Below are 15,789 nucleotides of genomic sequence, written 5' to 3' on the forward strand. Positions count from 1 at the left end.
GTGCCTCGTGGACGTGGTAGTACTGCTACTCTCTCTGCGGCGTGAGTAACTGTTGAACATAAGGAGTTGTGAGATTGTGAGAGTAGGTGTTGATACCGACGAGTGGCTTGACTGCTCTTGGATGTTAGGACCATTCAAGATCATAGAAACTAGTGATACAAGCGAATTAGGTACCGAATGTTCTTGGCAGTGGGCTTCAAATGAACCACTAAATGTTGAGTTCATTTTCAACATGTCTCTACGAACTATATTTGCGGCTCTAGCAAGACAAACTCCATCACTGTCAGTGTCGTGATCACATGCCTTCTGAAGGGCTGAGCCAACATCCTGGTTGAAAGCAAGCAGAATATCTCGACCGGACATGTGCTCCTCTAGGTCTGGAAAATATGTCATGATTCGATCTTTGAGTTTGGTGGAGTGGACACGCCTGGTCAAGACTGTTCCAAGCTGTTCCAGCCTGGTGGTGTATAGTCTTGCTAGGTCTACCAGCTTGAACACTGGTGTCACAAGAGCATCTGTGCGGGCATCATCGATGTAGGACACTAGCTCTCCAAGTGCTATACCGTGATTGATATCATCTTGTTCATTCAGTGTTGTGCTTGTGGCCCTTGCTTTGTTATAAAGTGACACCAGACACTTCACGTGGTACTGTGCATCTTGTGCTATAAGGTCACCTGCACTCAGTTTAGCAAGAAGTGCCTGATCTCCTAGTTTCAGGGCAGTTGTCCTGACATGTTTATCGAGGTCGAAGGTGGAAGCTTTTCGCAGAGAATTAGTACCCGCTGGTTTGTCACAAAAGAAACACTTTTCAGGCTGTGGCTGTGTGTGGTCTACATGTACTCTGTGACGGGTGTACTTTCTTGAGACACTTGCGGTTTCTTCACTAGACGTTTCTCTTTTTTGTGCCCGATGCAGTTCAGTCTTGTTGTATTTCAGTCTGCATGAATCATGCCACTTAGCCTTGTGGCTCTGGAAGGTTGACTGGATACCTTCACCATTGTCCAGGCGGGACAGTTCTAGAGATTTTGGCAGGCAGCCCATCTGGCTGAAGGTGAGGAGATAATCTGCAAGAGTTTGGTATCCGGACCCTGTGGTTCGCTTGGAATCAGCTGGACAGGCAAGGGCCTCATCGGTGACCTCCTGACATAACACACACTTCTCCCAATCTGTCAGATAAGGCATGTTTGTTCCAGATGTACTAGGGCTTTGGGGGTCTAATAGCTTGAAATTTTTGTTGGCCATTGTCAATTAAGCATTATCCACCACCACCATCCAATCAATATACAAATTGGGAACCAAATCTAGGTAGCTACTACAGTCAATGAGCGAAGGTGCAGTGCAGTCGAGTTATCATCTGAAAAAGAAATACATACATTATTATCATAAATATAGTAATTCGCTTTCGTAACTTTTCACTAGCCTTGCATTGTTCCTTATAGTCACCTAGTCTATGATAGGAAAGTTCATAAAGCTACATCAAAGTTGTTCATATAAAGGTATTGAACCAAAATTATACCCAGGAGAAATCAGATAGTCATGCAAAGTTAAATAATTAAACCGCTAGACCAGTCCTGTCTATTGCAATGGTAAACCATTTGTTCTGCCCCTTATAGGCCACCGTAGATTCCAATTTTGAACCCAGTATGAAGGTATTGCATAGCATGTACATGACAATTTATAATATGCTCATTACATTGTGTTTCAATAGCAGCACAAATGACAAGTCTGAAATAATAGGTAAATATGTCCTTCTTAGCCGCCATTTTGGGCCAAGGAGAAATCTGGAATGCCCCTACATCCAAATTTCACTGTAAGGGTATGCCCTAACTGTGTGCCAAGTTTCATGCTTGTATCATCAAAGGCACAATTCTACCACAATTCTTCACATATCTGCCGGACTAACACGGATTAACCGTGAACGGTTCGTGTTCCTAAAGGCGTCCATGTAGTGAACTTTCCTACATGGATTAACTGTGAACGCCACGTTCCTAAAGGCGTCCATGTAGTGAACTTTCCTGCATGGACTAACCATGAACTCCATGTTCCTAAAGGCGTCCATGTAGTGAATACTTCCAGGCCTCACCACCCAACCACCATGGAACCTGGTTTTCATCTCGGCCTCCCGGAAAAAGTGCTATCGATTTGCTGGATTTTGGATCTTTGATCAACCCCTTAACCTTCATTCACAAGGAACTGACAGTAAAAATCAGAGGGTAATGAGATGGAGTTTGGCTTTGCAGGAGTCCAACGGGAAATTGAACATGTAAAGGGCAGGGACAATGTCGTTGCTGATGCTTTGACCACAGTGAATTAACTTTGGAAATCTCTGTGGGTTGTGTGAAATTTTGTTTCTTTATTTTTGAGGAATGTTGAATATTGTTGGCCACGGGAATTGATGATTTGGGTTGTGATTTACTTTTGTTTGTAAAGAGTTTGCATGCAAAGAAAGTTTTCGCTGTGTTCAAACTTTCTTTCTTGAGGGGGGGGGAAGTGTTATGGATTTGTAACTTCCGTTATTGTGGTTTTCATCCACTTGAAAGATTTCGGATTCTATGTACTCTTATTGTCTTCCCAAGGTTTATTGTTTATGAACAGTTATTAAAAGTTAAAAAGGTCAACTTAAAATGATACAGGAAACCGAACGAGAAGACAATGAGGTGAAGAGGAAGAAGCAGCGCGAGCAAAGTCGGAGAGGACGCGTGACGTCAGCGCTCTGTAACGAGCAAGGTTTATCGATAGCCGTGAGGGGATTTTGAGTTCCTGGAAGGGACATCTGGCGATAAGAATATTCGCTGGAGTGGAGAAATCTGCGTAGACAGATTTTGGGCGCTGAGATTCCGACGAATCCTCATCTCGTCGCATCGGCTCAAGCTAGAGCCATCGGCCATCTTGAACCCCATGCTTCGGACACCTGTGAAGGTTTGCTTCGTGTCATCTTCACCCCCAACATCCTACCGTCTGTCGGGGATGAGTGGGTGCGACCGCTTCGTCTCCAATTACGTTGCAGTTTGTTGAGGGAGCGGTGAAGTTGCGCCTCTGGAGGGCGCCGTTGTACAGTTTGGCGGGAAGAGCACCCTTGCCCACTGGACCCGCTTCGGATATCGACTGGAGAGCGAGATTCGGGCTTCGACCGGATTTCGTTCCATCGACCACTGGAGCGAATCCCATTCGCCTTGGGAAAAGTCATAGAGACATTGAGGAGTGTCCTTTTCACTCGTTGGGAGCAGTGAGTTGTTTGACTTTATATAAGAGATATATAGAGTGCACTCTTAATGGCCATTTGATGTACCGTTATACCTGTGTGTGATTTATAATACAAGTTTGTTCATTTATAATCATTGGTATGGTTTCACTCTTGATTTTCACCACAGGGTAACATATTTTTCTGCCGGGGTTCCTCTCGGGGTTTGGAGGTTACAGAGACCAGGAGATTGTAGAGGGCCCCGTAACACAGACATGAGACTCTTGACTTGAACAGCCTCAAACATGGCTGCTACTTCCTTGATGGCTCTTGATCTGATCTGGAGTTCAGAATGAAAGCGATCAATGCACTCAAGCATCGCCCTCTTATTTTCTTCTTGCAGAGTGCGTCCAGCATCGCTTGCCTGCTCCCCTGCCATCCTCTTCTTGAACCTGGCTCTTCCCTCTACTGCAATTCCATATTCGTCTGATTTTAAAAGCGCCTGTTCAATTGCATACTCCACTAGGTAACTGCGCTCCTCGTGCAGAAAATGTCTTAGCACCTCTAGCTTTGTCACCACCTTGTCGAGAGTTAAGCCCGTAGTCTGCAGGTACTGCTGTGTAAGATTAACTTCCTGAAGTACATCACACCAGAAGTACAGGTAGCACAGAAAAGTGAAATCACAGACAGCAGGCAAAAGACCTTGTGCTGCTCCTCTTGTGTCCAAATTTTCTTGTGGATCACAAAGAGCTTCAATCGCAGCCACAAACTTATCAAACTTTTCTTTAACTGGCTTAACTGCATCATGATGAGCACTCCAGCGTGTTGTTGATAGCCTTTTCAATGACACTCCAGTATGATCAATTAACACATCCCATCGATTGGTGGAAGCAGCAAAGAAAGAAAACATTGTCTCAAGAGTTCCAAAAAATGGCACACATGATGCATTTTCAGCAAAAGACTGCTGACCGCACAAGTTCAGCGAATGGTCCACACATCCATTTAAAATGATCTTTTTTAAAAAAAAGAGAGTTTTCTTGTTAAAAAAAAAAAAATTATTTATTGTTCTTTCCCTTGAGAATGGCTTGTACACCTCCATGGATTCCAGCCATAGTGGTGGCATTATCGTAACCTTGAGAGCGGCACATCATTATGTCCAGTCCATCACTTTACAGTTTTTTAAGAATGTCAGAACTGAGGTCAGCAGCTTTTCCCCTTTAAAGGAAAAAATCCGAGAAATACTTCTTTCACTTCAACTTTCCTATTGTTGATTTTTACATATCTGATCACTTCGGCCATCTGGTCAGTATGGGATATGTCAGGTGTGCTGTTGAACATGATCCCAAAGTACTTCGCAGACTTTATGTCCATGACAAGCTTCTCCTTCACATGATTTGCCAGGGCACTTATAAACTCATTCTGAGTTTTTGGTGCAAGATAAAAGACTGATACTTTAAGTTTACATGTGCTGCGCTTTAATCTCATTAGGTGCTCTTTCAGCACTAGATCATATTTTGATCTTGTGGTCGACGAAAGCCGTGAACGGGCGGCCCTCGAGCAGATGGCGGAAGTGTTGGACCGCCAGGTGGAGCCCGAGCAGCTCGCGGTCGAAGGTGCTATAGCGGCGTTCATGCGGGCGAAGCTGCCGGCTAAAAAACGCCAGCGGCTGCCAAGCACCACGCACCCACTGCTCGTGCACCGCGCCCACCGCGTAGTCCGACGCGTCGGTGGTGAGGGCGATCGGTGCATCGGGCACCGGGTGCGCGAGCATGGTGGCGTTGGCCAGGGCCAGCTTTGCGCCCGCAAACGCCGCGGCCATCGGCTCCGACCAGGCGACGTCACATTTGCCCAGCTTGCCCCGGAGGGCCTCGTGCAGGGGGTGGAGGAGCTGGGCGACGTGGGGCACGAAGCGGTGGTAAAAATTTACCATGCCCAGGAATTCCTGGAGCCCCTTGATCGTGCGGGGGCGAGGGAAATCCCTGACAGCCTCCACCTTGGCCGGTAAATAGGACGGCCCCGTGCCTGGTGATGCGGTGCCCCAAGAAGTCGATGATGGCGACGCCGAAACGGCACTTTGCAGGGTTGATGATCAGGCCATGCTGGCCCAGGCGTTCAAAAAACGTGCGGAGGTGGAGCAGGTGCTCCTCCCGGGACGCGCTCGCGACTAGGATGTCGTCCAGGTAGCCATAAATGAAGGGTAAGTCACGCAAGACACTGTCCATGAGCCGTTGGAACGCCTGGGCCGTATTCTTCAACCCGAAAGGCATTCTCAGGAACTCAAAGAGGCCGAAAGGAGTGATGACGGCCGTCTTTGGGACATCGCCCGGTTGTACGGGGACCTGGTGGTAGCCCCGGATGAGGTCCACCTTGGAAAACACGGTCGTGTTTGCCAACCGGGCGGAAAAGTGCTGGATATGTGGGACCGGGTAGCGGTCGGGGGTGGTGGCATCATTGAGCCGGCAGTAGTCACCGCACGGCCACCATCCTCCGCCGGGCTTCGGCACAATGTGCAGCGGAGAGGCCCAAGTGCTGTTTGAGCGCCGCACGATACCCAGCCGTTCCAGCATGGCGAACTCCGCCTTCGCCACGGCGAGCTTCGTGGGCTCGAGTCGGCGTGCCCGGGCGTAGACCGGCGGCCCGACCGTGGGTATATGGTGCTCCACCCTGTGTTTCACGGCTACCGCTGACAAGGTGGGCCGCGTGAGGGCCGGGAAACTGGCCAGGAGGTGGGTAAAGTCGTCCGCTGCCGGAAGCGTGCAAACTAAACTCGCCGGGACGGAACCTTTCAGCAAGCCGCTTGGCAAGCCGCTCGGTGAGCCGCTCAGCGAACAAGCGAGCGAGCTGAAGGTCTCGGCCTGGACGAGCCGTCGGCGCTTCACGTCGACCAACAGCCCATGCGCACAAAGGAAGTCCGCACCGAGCAGTGCCATAGGCACGCTGGCGGTGCCGAACGACCATTGAAAGCGCTGCCCTCCGAACTGCAGTGAGAGGCAACACTTCCCGAATGTGCGGATGGGTGTACCGTTGGCGGCAAGCAAAGTGGGGCCCCGGCCCGCGGTTTGCTTGTCGGACGCGGAGGCGGGGAGGACGCTTACCTGCGCTCCTGTGTCGCAAAGGAAACGACGCCCGGACGAGGTGTCCGTGATGAACAGGAGGCTGCCGGAATGGCCGACGCTCATGGCCACAAGTGAGCGCCGGTCGTTTCCCGACCCGTCAAAAGAGCACGGCAGCGACACGTTTTAGCCTGGCGGCCGAACCTGGCATGGTAGTAGCACCAGGTTTGCGGCGGTAACGGCCGCGGCGGCCATGCCGGCGGCGGTGGTGGTGGCGGCGGTGGTAGTGGACGGGGCGTAGCAGCGGCCACGAGGGAAGCCAGGGGCGCTGGAGCCTCCGCGCCGGGATCCACTACGGCAGCAACGTACACCGACCGCGTGTCGCAGGCCGCGAAATACTTGTCGGCCTCTCCAGCCAGGGCGCGGGGTTCCTTTATTTTGGAACCGGCCAGCGCGAGGCGTACCTGTGCAGGTAGCTGGCGTAGGAAAAGCGCCCGGAATAAGAAATCCGGGGGCTGGTCTCCAAGCAGGGACAGCATGGAATCCATCCGGACGGATGGTCATGTGTCGCCGAGGGCGGGAAGGTCCAGGAGGCGGTCGGCCCGTTCGATCTCCGTGAGCCCGAACGTGGCGATGAGGAGACGTTTGAGCACCTCGTACTTGTTGTTGCCCGGCGGGCGCCGAAGGATGGACACGACTCGAGCGGCAGTGCCGGGCCCGAGGGCGGTGACCACGTGGTAGTACCGGGTCTCGTCCGCCGTTATGCCTCGGAGTTGGAATTGAGCTTCGGCTTGCAAAAACCAAATGTAGGCTTGCGCTTCCCAAAACTCCGGGAGTTTGACTGCGACGGCGTTGGTAGCCATGGCGCGTTCGGTGGTCAGCAACGGCTGAACCAATCGGGGTCACCAGTGTGGTGCTGTGCACACACGACTCGATTGCCAGAGGGGTAGGCCACAACGCGTTGGTTCAAACAGAGTCTTTATTAAGAGCTCGCACTTCAGCACTGGGCGGGCTCGAGCTTAGAGCCCGCAGATATGTCCCGAGGCCACGCCTTGCCCCCGGGCGTGGCCGATCGGCCGATAGGCGGGGCATGCATTACAGTTCCCCGCCTGGACGTTCCCGCCACCTGCTGGTGCGCTGAATTATTGTCCTTTGTGTCCGCCACAATCTATTTATTACGTAAGCAAAAATGGTCGAATTTCCCTCTTCCCCTCTGCACTGTCGGGCGGGGTGATGCGACCAGGTGCTTCACGGAGGGGAGGATGCACGTGACCTCAAAAATCCTCACGTGCAGACGTAAATCTATCTCGATAACATCGGCGCCCGCGGAACCACGTAACTTCCGGTTAGTGCACCCTTCGCGACAACAATCACATGATTGGATACGTTGAAAACAAACCACAAAAGGGCACGTGTTACACTTACAGCCGGAAATTATGGAAACGGTGTAGGTTATTTGATCACAACTCGCTTAATTATTGTCTGATCTTTAAAATTTTAACTTTCCGACAAGCTAGAAATAATTCTCTTTCTAAGAATATAAAGTTTTATGAAAAATAATACGAAATGTTTGTTTCGCCGCCCACAGAACCACGTAACTTCTGGTTAGTGCACCCTTTGCGACAAATCACGTGATTGTATACGTTGAAAACAAACCACAAAAGGGCACGTGTTACAGCTTACTTCCGGTAGTCTCGCCCTCGCCTATTGGTATTCCTGTCAGTGAAGCGACGGTTGTTATATTCTAGTACTATTTGTTAATTAATATGCCATTCTTCAAATTAGGAGCGTATTACTGTTGACTGATATGACGTGTTCGTTAAAAATCCTACATCTTTCAAAAAAGATTAGGCCATGTATTCCGGTTCCCTTGATTAAATCTACATGTTACATGTGCATTGAAAGGCTTTATGCGCACGCGTCACATTGCGTCACAAAGTGCACCACGTGGTCACACCCCGGATGGACGTCAACTGGGTGTCCCATCTGCTAAGCATTCGTTGGTGGACTGTGGACATTAAGGATCTCGCGGTGTCCTTTGTGAAGAGTCGGCGTGTTATTAACCCTGTAAATCTTCCCCGGGCCGACTCCACAAGGTGGCAACAATGAAATCCCTGAAATACGTCATTGAAGGTTAGGCCAGATAAAAAAAATGAGTTGGTTATCGTCCTTTTTTCTCAAAAGTTCGGGTAGGGAGGGAGGTTTTTATTTTTATTTTTTTTTCCTACTTTCCATTGAGTTTTGTTGACATGGAAAAATATGAAATAAAGACTCCTTTCTCCTCAAAATGATTTAATTTCTTCATTCATCTCACAGATTTACAGACATTGCCCAAATCTCTATGAAACACAGTGTTTGTGTGATTTTGGATGATGTTGAATGTCCTAGCTGAGCTTGGTAGTGAAAGGGCAAGACACCTGTACATGTATATCCACCATGACATCGGAAAAACAGATAAACACCATGCCCTTGGCACCTTGAAACTATTGAGCATGTTGAACAAGATTTTTGCCACGCTTTGGTACTGGCTTTGCAGTACAAATGTTACATTGAGGGTATTGCCCTGCCTTTTCAACCAAATTCTCCTCAGTACCACAGTGGATGCAGAGCATTTCATAGCCAGCAGAGTAGTACGCTAGTTCTATAGGGGAAGCACAGTTCAGATTGGCACGAACATAAAGATCAGCGAGTCTGGTATCCTGTTCAGGATCGTCATCACCATTGTTGTTGATCTCCGTGAACACACTTCCACAGCTGTAGAGAATGGTGTCCATAGCAGCTTCAGCTTCATTCCGTTTCTGTAGCTTGACCTTCCGTGCTGCATAGACGAGTCTCCACTTGCCACAGTCATTGCATTGTAGAGTGATCCCGGAGTTCTTTGCCTGTTGTGCACTGGGGTTGAATGGACATCCGTGGCCTTTTTCTGGAGCTGCATTCTTGGATGGAAGATACTGTTCAGTAGTAGCAACCTGGAAGAGAATTACTTCGTTTTAAATTACAGCATATGCCAAGCTCTACGAAAGCTCTGGAAGAGAGAACATTTTATATCTAGATATCAATATATTGTCCTTGTGTGGGGATCCTTTCAGAGGCCTACTTCTGGGTAAATAAATTGCCCTTGGTATCCAAATGACGTACACACCTTTCCATACAAGTCTTCAAATGCCTTGTAACTACTGCCATCACCAGGGACAGGGTCTGGCAAGTGGTGAAACTGATTGAAGATCTCTAGAGGGCTCCTTGGAGGACCACACACATGACAGTCTGGTGCTGTACACTTCAGTATCGAGAACATATACTGCCGAACACAACAGTGAGTCTCCAGGAACTGACTGAGCTGGGGGTGTTGCTTCAAGTGTTGTTCGGTGCATACATCCTGAGTAAGGGATTCATCTGCCTGCAAAATATAAAATGAGATGCACATTTTTAATACTGTTGCACATGATATTCAATTAAAAGCCCTTTTAGAAATATGGCATTTGAAACATTTTATACCTTAAGAACATTTTCCCAGAGTTGAGTTGTCTCTTCCTCAGTAGCTGCCTCGTGTGTCTCGAATGGATGCTCTTTCAACCTCAGTCTGCGTATCACAGATGCAAGAAGATCTTTGAGTGGCTGAACACACTGGATGACTTCATCTTTAAGCTCCAGGGTCTTCTTAGCCTGTTCTCTGATAGATTTCAGCGAGCTGCACTTTTTCAGTTCAGCCTCATGAGGAACTTCTTCGCGCATGCAGCCAACGCCTTGAAATCCAATGTTCAGTATACTCATAATGCGCTCCACTGGATTCTTCCAGCTGTGCTGTGGTGGTGTCCGTATCGCACATATGAAATCAAAGTCCATATCAATGTAGAGAGCAAGGAGTGACAGCTGAACAGATAAATATGTGAGGCGATGGTCGGGGCCTCCATCGGTATATAGCAGTAGAACAGACTTCACTTGGCCAAGTGTTTTCAAAAGTGCCCGCAATTCAGTCATGTGGCGTATGGCCGAGGAAGGCTGAAATGCATTCTCCTTGAGAATGACAAAAACCCTTCCCCTATGGAATGTTTCCTCAATAGTCTCTGGTATATCGATCAAGAGTGAGACACTAGGAGAGAGACTCAACCGAGTAACGTCATGGTCACTCACAGCCAGCGTTTTCCCCATAGAGACAAGAACTTCTTTCCCACGTTCAACAGCAGCAACTGGGCAGTTTGGCTCCCCAACTTTGACAGTATGCTTGTCATCCATACTCACAAAACAAGCATAGTCTCTGAATTTGATTGAGAATTCCTTTTCATAACGAAAAAGTGCGGAGGCATAGTGGGCATCAACGTGATTGGAGCGAAACTGTCGTGCTTGAATCATATACTTTATTTTAAGCTTCCCAGTGTATCGACTAGCAGTCTTTGCGCAGGGCCTCCTCGGCCAAAACTGTATCCTTAGCCACTGAATGCTTGGGATTGGGGTTCCCTCAGGACATCTATTGGACACTTCTCGGTGTAAGTCCGGAACACTCAATGCAGTGGCCAAATGTGTGATGGTATCTTCACCAGTTACATTGTCATGCCTTCGGTCATCAACTGCAGTTTCAACAGCACTATTGATGTATCTTTGGCACTGATCCAAAAACACACCAAACTGCTCGGGGCGTCCACTGTTGTTGCTTCTCAAATCCCAGATGATATCAGGATCTTCCTCATCCAGAAGACGCTGAATCCTTTTGTTCACTTCAGCTTGGCTACGCGTGTCTGCAGCTGAGCTGTCTCCAGTAAGCCTATGGTATGCTTCTCGAAGAAATGCTGCCTTCACATTCATTGGCTTCATACCAAAACACCGAACGAATTCTCTTCGCATAGCCCTGGAGTGATACGTTGGAAAGTCCTTGGCCAGATCCTTTGAAATGCCACCAGCTCTGTTCAAAATGTCCTCAGTGTCACTTAATCCAGAGACTTTCCATATGAAATGAAGGTGAGTTGGACCAGAGCCAGAATGAGTATAGAGAACTGCTCTACATGGTACTTTCATTTCTGCAATATACTCATGGCGGCGGCGACGATCTGTAGGTCCCAAGTCATTTAGGCAAATCGGTTTGTTTTCCTCAGATATCAGAAGAAGATCATGAACTGGTTTGTATCTGGCAGCAAGAGTAGGCACGATGACTGGGGACCTCGGCAGCAACCTGTAATTGTCATTCTCCTTTGGACAGACAGGCATGAATCTGAGATGGTCTTCCCTCACCTGCAAGAGATACATATTTATTTTTTAAAGCAGTCATGTTGCTATGCTATCACCAACAGTGACTAAAGTAACAGAACCCACATCAAACCAATCACTAAGTGACTTGTCCAAGAACCCACATCAAACCATTTACTATACCTGGGTACTCGGTACTACAATAGCTTGTTTTCCTGGTATTGTTTAGTTAAAACTACAGCAGCGCCATCTACAAAACTGAATTCACCAAACGATATAAATTTATGCTGCCTATACATGCTTCCTAAAAAACAATGCCACCTATTGGCAGTAGTTCCTTGTGACGTCATTTAAGGATCACTATTAGCATTGCCTACCTGGTGACAGTGGCGGCACTTCAAACTGACTCAAACCTGGCCTAAATGTGCAATTTACACAAATTAATATTTTATAGTGTCAGACTGGCTCATTCATTCTCTACAAAATATTGTGTTTTATTTTAGTGTAACCAGGGTAACTGGACCATAATACGCCCTACCACAGCGGGAGTGACTTAGTCCAAATCAGCTGATCTAGCCTAGTCCCTAAACTGATAAACATTTCAATTATCAGTGCTGTTTTAACGGTATTAAATGAGCAATGTCAAAATTTATAGTGAAATAAATATACTTTTTATCACCTTCATCTCTAGTATATCAAGTATAAAACAGATCTTCCAACATACAGCTGACATTGCTGATGCATTGTACACAATCATATTATCTTGCATGTCTTGTCCTTTCTGTTATTAATAGTTCCAAACTCGATATTAAAAGATGGCAGCACAATTTAATATAGGAAGCATGTATACTCACTCGTTTTGTATGTTCCAACTGGTAGGCACTGTACTTGCGTAGACTTCCAGCGAACGAGAGTATGGCTGCATGAACGGTCTTCCAAGAGTCTTTCTTCAAGTACGAAGACATGGCCAAATTGAAAAGTATATCGCTATGTGATTTAACTTCTTCTTGTCGGAGGAACGATGAATCAATTTTCCTCTTCTTCTGTAGTTCTGGCATTCTGTAGTTGCTGAACTGTTCAATAGGAAATTGGGATGGCACAACCATGTTGCTTCAAAGTGTCATGGCTTCTGTCAACATACCAGAGACTCTCGGCCAGGGTATTGACAAAGGACAATCCAAGGGGAGCTGACACTGTCGGCACTCCAACCCAACTTATTGCTTGAAGCCACTGGAGAATGTCATTCTTCAACTTGTTCTTCTGTGGCAGCTGAGTGAGCGGGAATATAGGTGGCCAGGCAAGTACAAAAAGCATCATCACGGGCAGCATTCATGAGGACACTAAAAACAGTTGGTCGACTATCGGGTTCCATCCTGTGATCCGTGGCCGTGTCCTGCAGCCAACACAAATTTGAGAAATGAGCCAAGAGTCTTTGTCACATCAGAAACTTTGCAAGCTGGTGAAACTTTCGTCATGTCAGTTTTACTGGGGCCGGCGAATACTTTGACAAAAGGACCGCGTGTATCGTCAGCAATGGCTCCCTATCCCCATCATACTTGCCGTCTGAGAACTCTGCATAGAAGTCCGAGATTGTAACATCCAACTCGATATTGCACGCAAACCAGTCCTTCACCGTCTTGGAAGAAGCCCTCACGGGCTATTGATGCGATCACAATAGGCATTTCAAGCCGATTCTATCACGAATCGATACAGATTTCAGCGGGAAAAATCTCACACAATAGCCGCCATGAATGGCCAACGTAAAATGGGTGAAGTTGCCCGAGGCACTTGCGACGCTCTGCGCAGCACGCACTGCGGCATGCGGTGCAGAACGGCGCCAAATTTGACTGTGAAAAGATCGTTTTTGAATGATTTTTTTCAAAATAAAAAATAAAAAAAGTTTCGGGTCGGGTGTGTTTCGTAGGGTCGGGCGGGGACGATCACCAACTCATTTTTTTTTTTATCTGGCCTTATCGCCCATGATCAACACCGGAAGTAACCAAAAATGACGTGTTTGAGACACCTCCTGTTGGTATCGCAAATTTATAGTTTTAAAATCGGTCAAAAATATTATATCTCGTATCTTCAAATTGTGTTATATTTCACGTCAAATAATTCTTACAATGAGGATTAATCTTTAAATAAGCCAGATTTTTTTTTCCTGGATCACTAGTGTCAGCTGGACTATTTCTGACCAATGCAGCGTGGCACAGTCCAGGGCCGCACTACATCTGAGCATGTGCAAAGCACTTCTTCTTCTTCTTCCTGTCAAGTAATCGGCGTTGAATTGGAGGTTGAGGTATCTTGGTGTGACCCTCCAAACGCCAGCTTTAAAGGCCGGTCTTCGTTCGCTCTTCCTTTTGTCGTCGAAGCTGCCCGTACCATGTATTCCTGTGCGAAGCTGATCTCCAGCGCTGCGTTGGTAATGATTTTTTTAAATGATTTTGCTGTTCGACATTTGCGATGACTGATTGAGGCCTTTGCCGATGGATTCTCGTTCCATGGTCGCCTTGTTCATGCGGCATTGCCATCCGGTCCCAGTGTTCGTTTATTCACCTTTAAGGTTCATGACGTGTGGAGTTTTCTATTCCTGCTCGAATTTGTTCTGCTGCCTCAAATGGTTGTCGATTTCTCTTTGACCTCTATGCCGTCCTTTACACCTGCTCGTCCTGACTGCTTGGGGTTCCTCTTGAGTCGTGGTTAATGTCGGGTTGCTGGAGACATTTCGGTTTTATTTGCAATGAACCGAAGCCTCCTCGTTTCTTACTCGAACGTGGGACGTGATCATGTCCTGGTCGACATGTATGTCGTCCCTTGGATGGGACGTTAAGCTCTGGTGTCCTGTGGTGTGTGCTAGCTTTGGACGTTAGAGTTCGCTCGGTGTGTTTGATATATAACACGGGAGTAATTACCAGCACCCTGAACGAATTGCAAATGCTTGTATAGAATACCCCTGGGAAGGCAATGGCAAACCATCCAGCTATAACCCTCGACAGGTAACTGCTTTGGCATTGCTATCGCCTTGGATTGGACGTGGCACATGCTCATGATATATATTCCATGTCCCAATGAAAATGTCAGGCGATGTCATTTTCAAGATGAGGGATGGGGACTTTTATCACTAGCAAATACCACCCGTCCATTTGCTTATGGTGAGTCTCATTCAAACTCGTGAGGAACAGGAGTGGGATGAGATATGGATAGGCAGAGGATGGAGTCGTCAGCAAAAAGATAGAGTATTTTCCAGGGTTGGAAACGATTATATTGATGAATATTCGAAAAAAGCACAGGGCCCATACTGAGAGGGAGAGAGGGGTTGGGGTGGAGGCAGAGTAGGGGGGATAGGGAGAGGAGTGGGTGGAGGAGGAGTAGGGGGGGAGAGGGTGGGTGGAAGGCGGGGGGGGTGACAGAAGAGTGGGTGGAGGGGGCGAGGGGTGGGTCGAGGAGAGAGGGGTGTGGGAGGGGGGGATAGAGGCGGAAGGGTGGGTGGAGGCAGAGTAGGGGGGGATAGGGAGAGGGGTGGGTGGAGTCGGAGTAGGGAGGATAAGGAGAGGGGTGGGTGGAGGAGGAAAGGGGATAGAGAGGGGTGGGTGGAGGAGGAGTAGGGGGTATAGAGAGAGGGGTGGGTGGAGGAGAAGTAGGGGGGATAGGGAGAGGAGTGGGTGGAGGAGGATTGGGGGGAGAGGAGTGGGTGGAGGAGGATTGGGGGGAGAGGGGTGGGTGGAGGAGGATTGGGGGAGAGGGGTGGGTTGAGGAGGAGGAGAGGGGTGGGTGGAGGAGGAGAGGGGTGGGTGGAGGAGGAGGGGGGAGAGGGTGGGTGGAGGAGCATGGGGGAGAGGGGTGGGTGGATGAGGATGGAGGAGGAGAGGGGTGGGTGGAGGGAGAGGGGTGGGTGGAGGAGGAGGGAGAGGGGTGGGTGGAGGAGGAGGAGGGGGGAGAGGGTGAGTGGAGGAGGAGGAGGGGGGAGAGGGTGAGTGGAGGAGCACGGGGGAGAGGGGTGGGTGGAGGAGGAGGAGGAGGAGGGGGAGAGGGTGAGTGGAGGAGCATGGGGGAGAGGGGTGGGTGGATGAGGATGGAGGAGGAGAGGGGTGGGTGGAGGAGGAGGAGGAGGGGGGAGAGGGTGAGTGGAGGAGGAGGAGGGGGGAGAGGGTGGGTGGAGGAGGAGGAGGAGGGGGAGAGGGTGAGTGGAGGAGCATGGGGGAGAGGGGTGGGTGGATGAGGATGGAGGAGGAGAGGGGTGGGTGGAGGGAGAGGGGTGGGTGGAGGAGGAGGGAGAGGGGTGGGTGGAGGAGGAGGAGGGGGGAGAGGGTGAGTGGAGGAGGAGGAGGGGGGAGAGGGTGAGTGGAGGAGCACGGGGGAGAGGGGTGGGTGGATGAG

At 48.9% G+C, this 15,789-nt stretch overlaps 2 protein-coding genes across 2 annotated transcripts in view; one reads left to right on the forward strand and one right to left on the reverse strand.

Moving 5' to 3' along the window:
* LOC137437620 (ATP synthase F(0) complex subunit C3, mitochondrial) overlaps positions 1-15,789 on the forward strand; it is a 268,961-nt gene that overhangs the window by 237,103 nt on the left and 16,069 nt on the right. Inside the window, exon 2 of the mRNA XM_068132096.2 lies at positions 13,727-13,834. Within this exon, the coding sequence (XP_067988197.1) occupies positions 13,796-13,834 (39 nt within the window). The 5' untranslated portion in view covers positions 13,727-13,795. The remainder of the gene's footprint in view (positions 1-13,726; positions 13,835-15,789) is intronic.
* On the reverse strand, positions 8,513-13,409 carry LOC137437613 (uncharacterized). The gene is made up of 5 exons (XM_078787145.1): positions 12,969-13,409; positions 12,267-12,805; positions 9,730-11,457; positions 9,377-9,631; positions 8,513-9,203 (listed from the first exon to the last, which is right to left on the reverse strand). The coding sequence occupies exons 2-5, from the start codon at positions 12,516-12,518 to the stop codon at positions 8,718-8,720; spliced, it is 2,721 nt and encodes a 906-aa protein (XP_078643271.1). The 5' UTR covers positions 12,519-12,805; positions 12,969-13,409; the 3' UTR covers positions 8,513-8,717.

Source organism: Myxine glutinosa, chromosome 1, assembly GCF_964187855.1.
Source record: "Myxine glutinosa chromosome 1, kmMyxGlut1.1, whole genome shotgun sequence".
Lineage (NCBI taxonomy): Eukaryota > Metazoa > Chordata > Myxini > Myxiniformes > Myxinidae > Myxine > Myxine glutinosa.

Excerpts from the sequence above, each read along its gene's own strand:
- LOC137437613 (XM_078787145.1), bottom strand. The coding sequence starts at position 12,518 with ATGGTTGTGCCATCCCAATTTCCTATTGAACAGTTCAGCAACTACAGA. Across the intron at positions 11,458-12,266 it reads AGTTGGAACATACAAAACGA|GTGAGGGAAGACCATCTCAG; the intron begins GTGAGTATACAT and ends TATCTCTTGCAG. Across the intron at positions 9,204-9,376 it reads TTGAAGACTTGTATGGAAAG|GTTGCTACTACTGAACAGTA; the intron begins GTGTGTACGTCA and ends ATTCTCTTCCAG.